Here is a 12157-nt window from a genome sequence, read left to right on the forward strand (position 1 = left end):
AGTATTCTGGATCTATAGCTTCCAGAAACATAGCCATCTTCACTTTCCATATGAGATACTCAGAAGGTCTCAACATGGGAACCCTAATAGTCTCATTTCGACTGTGGGTTTGAATCTTTGGAGTTTCTTCAGTTTTGGCGGGCTTGGTTGGATTTTCTGCTTCTTCAGACATGATTATTTTGGATCTTTACTGTATGTGTGTTAACAGATAGGCTATGATACCACTTGTTAGGTCACAAAACACTGTAGAAGGAGGTTGAATACAGTGTAGAATACAATCAAATCGATTTAGAACACAAGTAACAGAAAACAGATGTATTTGATATAATAAACTCTGTTACAATGAAACTATCCTCTCTCAGTGATGAACAAATATCACGAGAGCTGCTAGGTTACAATGTATGATCTTCTCGATAATGATAACACATATAGTATAAACCTATGTCTGTGTTTATATAGTATACAGTTACAAGATAACTTTTAATTGATATGGAATATAATTCTGTCTCCTAAAATATATCAATCAGATATCTTATATAATTCTTATAGTCCTCTAACTCTTTCCTTGCATATCTTCTTATTGTATTAGTCTCGATCTTCTACTGTTAATCAGCTTCCTTCCTTAACTGTAAGTCCTCCCTTACTTAAGTTCTGATATGACCTGAAGTCCTGACTTCCCGTAAGTACTGATTACAGTAAGAACTGATATTTCCTGTATGTTAAGATCTGAAAACTAAACATGAAACATATTAGACATGAAATCTCAAATATATCCAACAAGATATTATTTCTTTCGATATTAAAACTATTCATACGTCGAGACATAAATTTTAAACTAATGTTTAATATATAAATAAAAAAATTTGGTTAAAAGTCTAGTTCGACCTGATCCAGCCCAACCGCGGATCTAAAATAGAACTCATATTTTAAAGGAAATTGACTCCACCGGACTTTTAAAATGCCCGACCCAATTCACTTTTAGAAAATCAGGCTTTTTAAAATCCACATAAAATTCGACTCAATAGACTTTTTTACATCTATAACTACAAAAACCTTATAAAATTTAGGAGGGATGCATGTGAAATCTAAAACCGAAAATACCGGAAAATATGCACAGTGTATACTCTTTTGTAGGGGTGTACACGGTTTGGCCAACCCGACCAATCCAAACCGAACCGACCCTATTTCGGCCGAACCAAACCGATTTTTTTCAACCCGATATATAGTTGGGTTGAAAAAATGCCAACCCGATTTAATTGGTTTGGATATGGTTTTCGATAATTTTAAACCAATCCAACCCAACCCGATTAAAATATATATGTACATGCTAATAATTTAATCCAAAATTATATTTAGGCCATTTACATAGATCCATATATATCTAACTCTAAATGTAACTTATAACCTCCGTGTTCATAATTTATTTCGTAACAACAATAGATGTTTGATTAGTGTTATATTTTTTGCATTTATGATTCATTCCAATATTTAAAGCGTAAGCAATATTATTAGTACTTTTGATGTCGAAAATTAGATGTTTAAGACTATTTAATATGGAGGATTGTAATATTGTTTTGAACTATTTTCAAGTGTTTTAAACTTTGAAACCTTATGTTTTATTATAATTTTTTATATTAATTTTGTATATTTAATAAACCGATCAAACCGATCCAAACCGAACCAAACCGAACAATACAAATTGGTTTGGGTTACAAATTTAAACGGTCTGGGTTGGTTTGAAATTTTGAAAACCCGAACTAATTGGGTTGGGTTGCTAAATTCTCCCAACCCGCCCAACCCGATCCGTGTACACCCCTGCTCTTTTGTTGAATTGTTACTTAGCAAACATTTATGAAAATGTTAGGTATATCGATTGTTTCCCAAAATTATTTTCAAATATTTACGTTACGTATAGTCGGTAACCTTTTTTGTAATAGAATGTGACCTCAGCATGTGCACACGAATTATTATAAACATGCAAATATAATGGCACACATATCGCGAAAAAATTGGGAGTCAATTTGAAGTATCTAGCACAATTCAACATGTATACACTGTACACATATCAATGCATTTCTAATCATAATTTGAAGAAATGTGTGCATCATGCTAAATTTTTGTCAGATTGGTAAGTGATTTTCTCTTTTCAATATTTTCCGTTAGACATTAATAAGGCCTCATTAATTTTGTCAATTTTATAATTACATAGGAAATTTAAACTTTTCATATACTTAAGTTACAACTAGAACTTTCCCGATAAATAAAATATTTGTATTTGTTTGTTATTTATTTTGCAAAATAATTATTTTTGGGAAAAGTTAATAATTTTATACTTACATAACTACTAAGTAATTTGTGATGTGTGATCACGGTAATTTAGTTTCTATTTTTTAAGATAACCATAAAAATCTTAAAACTTAAAATTTCTTTGTCCAATTTAGATTCCGTTTGGGAGTGCTGTTGAAAACTGTTGCGCTCTGAGAAAAAGTGCCGGAAGAAAAAATGTTATCAGGAAAATTATGACTGTTTGGTATTTTTTTTCGTTTATTCATATTTTGAGATATAATATATAAAAATAATATTTTTGAAAATGTTTGATGATGAAACTAATTATTAATTCTTGCAAAAGCTGAAAACACTTTTTTTCAAAAAAATGGATAAGAGCAGTTTTTAGACCTTTTCAATGCAGATTTTAAAATTTACCAAATACTTCCCTCCCTTACACTTTTTCAGTCTGCAACAATAATTCCAAACCGAGCCTTAATATATAACAAATCAGCACCGTAACTCATTTATAATTTAATCAACTGCGATGACATTGAAACAAACAAACTAGGACTAAATAACACGTGTTAACCACTAAATAAGTTGATGATTCCGTGGTAGACAAATTGTGAACCTCTACCCTGATATTTCACAAATATGGACAAGAAACTTGATTTGGGCTAACAAGTCTACCATGCCAAACAAACTCAATAAAAGCAAGAAACTCTTGGCAACCTTTGACATCTGCATTTCCTCGTAAAAATGGTGGAAAGAATAGCCAAAAGCTTGTAACCACGACATAAATTAGTGCCAGAGGTCCTGACACTGTCCGCGGCAATCGGAATTTCCCGTTCACAAGTTTCTTCAATCCCATTTCAACACCCAAAGACACTCCATGAATGAGAAAAAACCAAGTAACTTCCCATCTTGTGTTTTGTCTTCCATAGGTATAGAAAACCAGCTCATGCATGAGTCCAGACACAAAAAATGTAGCAAATACACTAGGAAATACAGCCCATTTTCTTCCGACTAGGCCCGTAAACACGTAACGAGTCGGTTCGAATATGGTCGGTTTTAGGATATTAGTAACCATTAAATTCCATCTTTTACCCCAAAAATCTTGTAATGAGGTTGCAAGGTAAGGCTCGTCAAATGGTGGTTCCAATTCTGCTTGCATTACTACTCTAGCCAATGCAGCAAACATAGCTAAAATCAACTCTAGACTAAAATATATATGGAAACAATATAAAAACAAAAGGAAATTTGGATGAAAGTTTTCTTTGTAATCATAAATCTTCACTAAAAACCCTAGTAACAAGATCTTTGTGAAATAGTTAAGATGTGATTTATTTGGTTTGGAAGGGATCTGGTTTTGTTTAACTTGTTCAGAAGAATGATTTATTTTGATAGGGAGACAAGCTAGTGGTATGAAAAGTGATAATGGGATTGGTGGGTTGGAAAATAAAGGACCTTTGTCAAAGGCAAAGAGGAGGATCTTAAAATTTGCTAACCATGATATAAAAAATGAAGATGTAGCTCCAAGATGCATTGTGTATAGATTAAGAGGAAGAAAAATAAAAAGGATTGAGATTGGAAGTGTAGTTAGAAATCTAGTGGTACCTTTGGGAATGAACTTGGCTATGGTGTGACAATAGCATAGGGATGCCAAGACTGTGATCCATACCATTGCAAAGTTGTTGAGCTCTCCTTCCATCTTGATTCTGCTTTCAGTTATCACAACTGATGAAGGAACATTAATTATTTATTTATGCATTTAAAATATTTATTTATACTTGTTATTTAAGGTCAATAAATTAGTGATGTAGATGTATAGCTAGCTGCCAGCCCAATAGCCAAGAAAGTTTCACCCTCCGTGTTTTTTTACTTTTGGGGACGGGCTCGGCACCCGCTCCGATAGAGTACACATTTGCTTAATTCGTTTTATTTTTTTTTCTTTTAAATTAAATATGTTGTTTAAATTTTTATTAGAAAAAATTAAAATTAAAATAAAATTATATATTTTATAATAATATTAAAATACGTTTTAATCATAGAAAAAAGATTGTAAAAAATTGAGTGGGGTGAATGAAATAATTTATTTATTATTATCTTCACCATCAGAAGATGCAATAGTTGAACTCGTACATACAATTAATTGTTTATGTTCATACGCCAGTCTGGAAGTTATTAGGTATTTTATTCAAAATTATATTGCACATGCGCATACATGGAAACATATAGAACTTGGTGAAGTTGGTTCTACATATTTGTGGTTGTGGATCAAGGTCGTAATTTACTTCTTCCCATATCATAATATTCAATTGGTTATATTTTTGAATTTCTAAATTTTATATATAGACTTCAATTTTAAGAAGTCTTCAATAGTAAAATTCCAAACAATTTAAGAAGGTTATAAGAAGGTTCCGAGCTGCAAAACAAAAACCGAAGAGTTATAAGAAGATTGTGGTGGATAAGGTGTTGTAAAACTTGAACTAGTAGATTATCAATGACTTAATAATTGTAAATAAAAGTCCAATAAAGAGTTGTATTTTAACGTGTTCAAGCGTATTTGATTGCAACAGCCCAATGTCTTCTTATTCACACTAGTTGGTTTGACGAGTATTGCTAAGAAAGTTTGCAACTTTTTTAGGATCTGGTTGTGTACGGGTTTATAAGTTATTTACAGCTTATAAGCTCGTAAGTACTTATCTCGGACTGTTTGTCAACCCAACTTATAAGTTGAATTTACAACTTATAAGCTGATAAGTTCAATATTAGTAACAACGTACTTTTTCTTAACTTATTTTGTTCTTTCACTTTATTATTAATTTTAGTTTATAAATATATGTTTTTAAGTGTTAAGTTAATTTAAAAGTCATGAATTAAGATAACAATATTTAAAAATTATTTATTTTAGTTCATTTAAGTTAAAAAAAATTCTGACTTATAAGTAAAATTAACCGAACACTAACATAACTTATAAGTATGCATCTACTTATCTACTTATCACTTTTAAGTCACTTATTAATTTTAAGTCATAAGTTACTTATTTTAAGATTTCCCAAACAGGCACTAAGTATTACAAATCTCCTTGAATATCCTATTTCTTTCTTAATAAACTTTGCAAGTCTTTCTCACTAAGTATTTGCTAGATTTTCTTAATAAGTTGATAGAGAATAAAATAAATCATAATTACGTAATTAATATCGCATTAATTGTATTAACATTGGGCTGACAGTTAAGCCCATTAGAAGAGGCCCAAGACCCTTGATAGGGGCAAAAAATAGCCTAGGAATATAATTGGTGTTAAAATTAATTAGACCAGATACAGTCCAATAACGAAGCCCAATTAGAAAGGGACCCGATAGGATAAAAAATCTGTTTCCTACTTTGTAGGACTCCAAAGTCCATTCTAATTTTGAGACTTGCCCTCCAAGTCTCCTAACCCAAGTCCAATTCAGGGACTCCCAACATCTACATCTATATAAGGGGGCCTCACCCTACAAATCAGAACTACGTTTTGGCTTAATCCTCGATTAAGGACATACAGGCCACTACGTCCTTGGTGTGCCCTCGCTGCCATAGCCCCGAGGGCATCATTCAAGAACTATGTTTTTTGGCTTGATTCTCTAATTCTCAGAGATACGTAGGCATCTCGTAAAGGCAGAATTAAGCTACGAAACACGAGAGCGGCCATTAAAGGCCTTGAGCTCCCGAACCTTAGTAATTAATACAGCAGTTAATACACCCTAAGTTTTTATCCATAACATTTGGCGCCGTCTATGAGAAAAATAACAATAACCATGGCGAGAACACGGAGAACAAGCAGCGCCCTTGAAGGAGGAACACGCGCGGGGATAACCCAAACAATTTCGTCAACCGTGGAGGTACCTCCGCATTCAACCTATGCTGCCACCCAAGGAGAAGCCCAGGTAGGAGCAACTGAACCTCAGCCACAAGAGACGATTCCCTCGGCTACTCAAGGTTGGAGGAAGTGGACATGCTGGACGGAGTGAAGCACGAGGGTGATCGCCCCCTTACATACAAGGTTTGGCTCCTATCCCTGAGGATCGGGAATTTTTTGGTCCATACACTGAGAGAGACTCTTAATCTTCAGATGATGAAGTGGCCCCAAGAAGGAGACGTGCTGGCAAAGAGCCGATGGCTGATGGTAGCCAACGTCCTAGGAGCACCCAAGGGACGAATCCCCAAGAATGCAGGAGAGGATCAGGGCTCACGAGGCTGAGATTCAAAGGCTGAAGCGCGACTTGGAGGCGCATCAGACCACTAGACCCCCACTACCTCTAAGAGGGAAATATCCTCCTCCTATCATAGACCTGGATGGTCCAATACAAAGAAGGGCTGTTGTCCCAAGGGCTGATCCAAGCAATCTTCTTCCCCTTGGAGATCCTGATGATCCTACTCCACCATTCACTGAAGAGATAATGAATGCCCATATCTCAAGGAAGTTTAAGATGCCCACTATCAAAGCCTATGATGGCACGGGAGATCCCGCTAATCATGTCAGGACATTCTCTAATGCACTGTTGTTGCAGCCCGTGAATGATGCTATTAAGTGTCAGGCCTTTTCTCAAACCCTGTCGGGTATAGCTCAAAGATAGTATAGTCGTTTACCCCTGAACTCTATCGGGTCCTTCAGAGAATTAAGTCAGGCATTTATTAAGCAGTTCATCAGCGGGAGAATGCATGAGAAAAATTCAGCATCCCTCATGAGCATTGTGCAGGGAGCGAAGGAATCCTTGAGAGACTACCTGAATCGCTTTACCAAGGAAGCTTTAAAAGTCCCGAACTTTGATGACAAGGTTGCTATGATAGCACTACAACAAGGAACTAGGGACGAGTTCTTCAAGATGTCTTTGGCCAAGCGCCCCCCTGAAAGCATGTTGCAGCTCCAAGATAGGGCCGGGAAGTACATCAAAGTGGAGGAGAGCATGAGGAAGACAGTAGTAAGTAACGAGCCCACTGGAGGCAAGAAGCGGAAAACTGATCTGGAATATAGTGCTAAGTACACGTATCCCAGAACTGAGCAAAACCCTGATTCAACCCCAAAGAAGGGAGGGCCTGGGCAAAATTTCACTGAATATGCCAAGTTGAATGCTCCTAGAAGCCAGATCATGATGGAGATCGAGAAAGATCGAGATATTCGTTGGCCTAAACCCTTGAAGGATGATCCTGCCAAGCTAGATAAGAGCAAGTATTGTAGATTTCACAAAGATGTTGGTCATGACACCGATGAGTGTAGACAACTGAAAGATGAAATTGAGTTCCCTATTCGAAAAGAAAGATTGAACAAATACACTGGGGAAGGAGGAGATAGGACTAACAGTGGGAGAAAGAACTTTGAAGATCGTAGGAGGGACCAAGACGATCAGGGGTGGAATCCCTAGCCTAGGGGACCAGTGATAAATGCAATCTTTGGAGGACAACGACCCCGAGGGCCGGTGATAAACACAATTTTTAGAGGACCAACTGCTGCTGGATTATCCAGGAACTCCAGGAAAGCATATAGTAGAGAGGTTATGCATATTGTTGGAGAAGCCCCGAAGAGGGCCAAGACAGAAGTAACAATGGCTTTTGATGATTCTGACTTAGAGGGTGTGAAATTTCCTCGTGACGACCCGCTAGTCATAACACCAGTAATAGGAAACAACCCGGTGAAGAGGATCCTTGTAGATAATGGTGCTTCAGTGGATATCTTGCTCCATGACACCTTTTTAAGGATGGGTTATAATGATTCTCAATTAACCCCAACTGATATGCCGATATATGGATTTGCGGGAGTGAAGTGCCCCGTGGAAGGGATAATCAAGTTGCCAACAACAATTGGTCAGGAACCAAGGCAAGCAACACAGATGTTGGACTTTGTGGTGGTGAAGGCAAGTTCAACTTACAACGCTATCATGGGAAGAATGGGGATACATTCCTTAAAGGCAGTCCTTTCTTCCTACCATTCAGTTATGAAGTTTTCCCCCCCCGGAATGGGATTGGAGAAGAAATAGGAGATCAAAAAATGGCTAGAAGTTGTTATGTGGCCTCTCTGAGGGCAGATGGAGTTGGGGGGCAAGTTCTGTCTATCGAAGATCTGGATATCCGAGAGAATGATGAGAAAAGAGGGAAGCCAGCAAAAGACTTGGTTTCGGTTCCTTTAGCCCCCAAGGACCCTGAGAAAGTAACTTTTGTTTGAGCCACACTAGAGGAGCCCCTTAGAGGGAAGTTGGTTAAATTTCTGCAAGAAAATAGTGATGTGTTTGCATGGTCGGCAGCTGATATGCCAGGCATAGACCCGGAACTAATTACTCACAAGCTGAATGTGGATCCAAATCGGAAGACAGTGAAGCAAAAGAAAAGAATTTTTGCTCCAGAGAGGCAAAAAGCTATAAAATAAGAAGTAGAAAAGCTTTTAGAGGTTGGTTTTGTCGAGGAGATATAATTTCCAGAATGGTTAGCAACCCCTGTGATAGTAAAAAAAGCTAATGGGAAATGGATGATGTGTGTGGATTTCACTGATTTGAATGATGCATGCCCCAAGGATTGTTTTCCGCTGCCAAGGATAGATACATTGATAGATGCTACCGCTGGACATGAGATGCTGAGCTTCATGGATGGATTTAGTGGATAAAATCAAATCAAGATGCACAAGGACGACATCCCAAAGACCATGGAAGTTTATGTCGATGACATGTTAGTCAAGAGTCTAGTAAACACTGACCATATAACCCATTTGAGGGAAGCTTTTGAGGTCGTGAGATACCATAAGATGATGTTAAATCCTACAAAGTGTGCTTTCGGAGTAGGATCTGGGAAGTTTTTGGGATTGATGGTCTCCAAGAGAGGAATCGAGGCCAATCCCGACAAAATAAAGGCAATCCTAGACATGGAGCCACCAAAAACTATCAAAGATATTCAAAAGCTCACTGGAAGGGTTGCTGCGTTGGGACAATTCATCTCCAAATCTGGGGACAAATGTTTGTCGTTCTTCAAGTCCTAAAAAAGGTTAAGGATTTTGTATGGAGTGAGGAAAGCCAAAAGGCATTCGAGGAATTAAAGAAATATATGGCCCAAGCTCCGTTGTTGGCCAAACCAGCTCTGAATGAAATTTTATACTTGTACCTGGCCGTTTGAGAAAATGCCTTGAGCGCTGTTGTTAGATATATTTGATAATGTCATGGCTAATATGATTTATGTTTAATTTTTCAGATCTTACTTAAACAGAATAAATCAGTACTTACTGGAAGTCATGACTTAAGGATATCAGTACTTATATTATCAGGAGATAATCATCACAAGATGGATATCAGAACTTAAGTGCTGAAGGACTTTCAGATAAGGACAGTAGCTGATTAAAGGAAAGAATATCGAGATAAACATAAGAAGAGATATGCATGAAGAAGGAATTCTATAAAGAATAGAATACTTGGAAGAAAAGATATTTGATTGATATATTTTAGGAAGCAGAATTATATTCCATATCAATTAGCGATTATCTTGTAACTATGTAGTATATAAACACAGACATAGGGTTTGCACTATAAGTGTTATCATATTCGAGAAGATTATTCGTAGTAACCCTAGCAGCTCTCGTGATATTTGTTCATCACTGAGAGGTAACAGTTCCATACTGTAACAGAGTTTATTGTTTCAATAAAGTTTATTTTCTGTTACTTGAGATATTAAAGTTCGATTAGATTGTACTTTACACTGTATTCACCCCCTCTACAGTGTGTGTGACCTAACAAGTGGTATCAGAGCCTATCTGTTAACGCACATATAGTTAAAGATCCAAACACAATCATGTCTGATACAGAAACTCTAACTAAGCCTACCAAAACTGAAGAACCACCAAAGACACAAATTCAAAGTCGGTATGAGACCATCAGAGTTCCCATACCGAGACCATCTAAATATTCCATATGGAAGGTGAGGATGACCATGTTCCTGGAAGCAACAGATCCAGAATATCTTGATAGAATCAAGGAAGGGCCTCACAAACCAACCAAGCTCGCAGTTGCAGTTGCAGGTGAAGCAGCAAAGACCGTACCAAAGGAGAAGAGTGATTATACTGCTGAAGATATGGCATCAATTGCTAAGGATACTAAGGTACGACACTTACTGCATAGTGCCATTGATAATGTAATGTCAAATAGGGTAATTAACTGCAAGACTACAAAGGAGATATGGGATGCTCTAGAAACAAGGTGTCAGGGAACCGATACAATTAAGAAGAACATGAAGACAATACTCACTCAAGAGTATGAACACTTTGACTCAAAGGCTAATGAGTCATTGCCTGATTTATATGATAGATTTGTCAAACTCTTGAATGATTTGTCATTGGTTGATAAGGAGTATGAACTTGAAGATTCAAACCTTAAATTCCTGTTAGCTCTTCCTGAATAATGGGATTTGAAGGCAACAACAATAAGAGACAACTACAATCTTGATGAAACAACTCTTGATGAAATTTATGGAATGCTCAAGACTCATGAACTTGAGATGGAACAAAGAAGCAAGAGGAAAGGAGGAAAGTCAAGGACAGTTGCTCTTAAGGCTGAAGAAGAATTCCCCAAGGCAGTTACCTCAAGGAAAGACAAGGGTAAAGTTCTTTTCACAAAGTCTGATACTGAGTCATCAAGTTCTGAAAGTAATGATGACTCAGATTCTGAAAGCTTGCCTTAGACTGATGATGATGAGGAGATGATGAAGCTGTGTGCTCTTATGGTGAAAGGGATCACAAAGATTGCATACAGGAAGTTCAGGAAGGGAAAGAAGTTTTCCAGGAAAGGCACAAGTTCTGATAAGAAGAATTTCAGAAGATCTGAAGGCAGAGGAGGAAAGTCTGATAGAGGAGATAATACCAATGTCAAATGCTATAACTGTGGTGAGAAAGGCCACATATCTCCTGATTGCAAGAAAGTAAAGGGTGACAAAGGCAAGGCTCTTGTCACAAAGAAGAAAAGCTGGACAGACACCTCAGACTCTGAAAGTGAGAAGAACTATATGTTGATGGCAAATGCTGATAAAGAAAGTGTTGAGAGCAGTTCTGAAGCTGCTGAAATAAAGGTACCTCAGACTACTTATGCTTTTCATACTGATGATATTAATGAGTTGAGAAGATATCTTAAAACCATATTTGTTAGTTATAGAGATCAAACTTTAACATGTGAAAGATTAACTTCTGAAAATCTTGCTTTTAAGAAAAGAAATGATTTCTTAGAAAAAGAGTTAGTTATGTTCCATCAAACTCAGAAGGATAGAGATGATGCTTTTTATGTTAGGGATGAAGTGCTAAAAATGAATGAATCTCTAAAAACTGAGTTAGAAAAGGAAAGAGAGATTATCAAGACTTGGACTAACTCTGGCAGAACAACTCAAAATTTGCTAAGTAGTGAAAATTGGAAAGAGGGCTTAGGTTATGGAGAGGATAAGAATGATAAAGGAACTGTAGAAATTAAGCATGTTGCTAAGCAAAATCCAAAATAAATCCTGTTAAGTTTGTAACTGTAAAGTTTGATAATGAGAAATCAGAAGTTAAAGAGGAATTAACTTCTGACAAACTAAAACAGGAAAAGACAGTTGAAGTAAACATAGGCTTAATGACTAAGAAGCAGCTTAAGCATAAGCTGAAAGATGTTAAGAATGCAAACAAGGTAAAATCACCTAGGAAAAATAGGAATGGAAAGGAAGGTGTGAATAAAAGCAATGATTATAGGCCTGTTCCTGATGCTCCTAGGAAAATATGTCATAACTGTGGAAGTTCTAACCATCTGGCTTCTTTTTGCCGGAAGAATAAGAACATAAACTCCTTACCTTCAAAATCAGGAGTTAAGAGTCAGTCTGTTAGATATAAACCACAAAATCCTTATTTTCATTG

The 12157-nt window shown here is 36.6% G+C and overlaps 1 protein-coding gene across 1 annotated transcript; it reads right to left on the reverse strand.

Annotated features, from left to right (window-relative positions):
* Positions 1-2701: 2701 nt before the first annotated feature.
* LOC141676638 (acyl-CoA--sterol O-acyltransferase 1-like) lies at positions 2702-4042 on the reverse strand. The gene has a single exon (XM_074482330.1). It carries the CDS (start codon positions 3977-3979, stop codon positions 2915-2917), a length of 1065 nt encoding a protein of 354 aa, XP_074338431.1. The 5' UTR covers positions 3980-4042; the 3' UTR covers positions 2702-2914.
* Positions 4043-12157: the final 8115 nt, after the last annotated feature.

The sequence above is a fragment of the Apium graveolens genome, chromosome 8, assembly GCF_009905375.1.
Source record: "Apium graveolens cultivar Ventura chromosome 8, ASM990537v1, whole genome shotgun sequence".
NCBI classification, from domain to species: domain Eukaryota; kingdom Viridiplantae; phylum Streptophyta; class Magnoliopsida; order Apiales; family Apiaceae; genus Apium; species Apium graveolens.

Bases quoted from the DNA above. Each gene is read 5' to 3' on its own strand.
- LOC141676638 (XM_074482330.1), bottom strand. From the start codon at position 3,979: ATGGAAGGAGAGCTCAACAACTTTGCAATGGTATGGATCACAGTCTTG.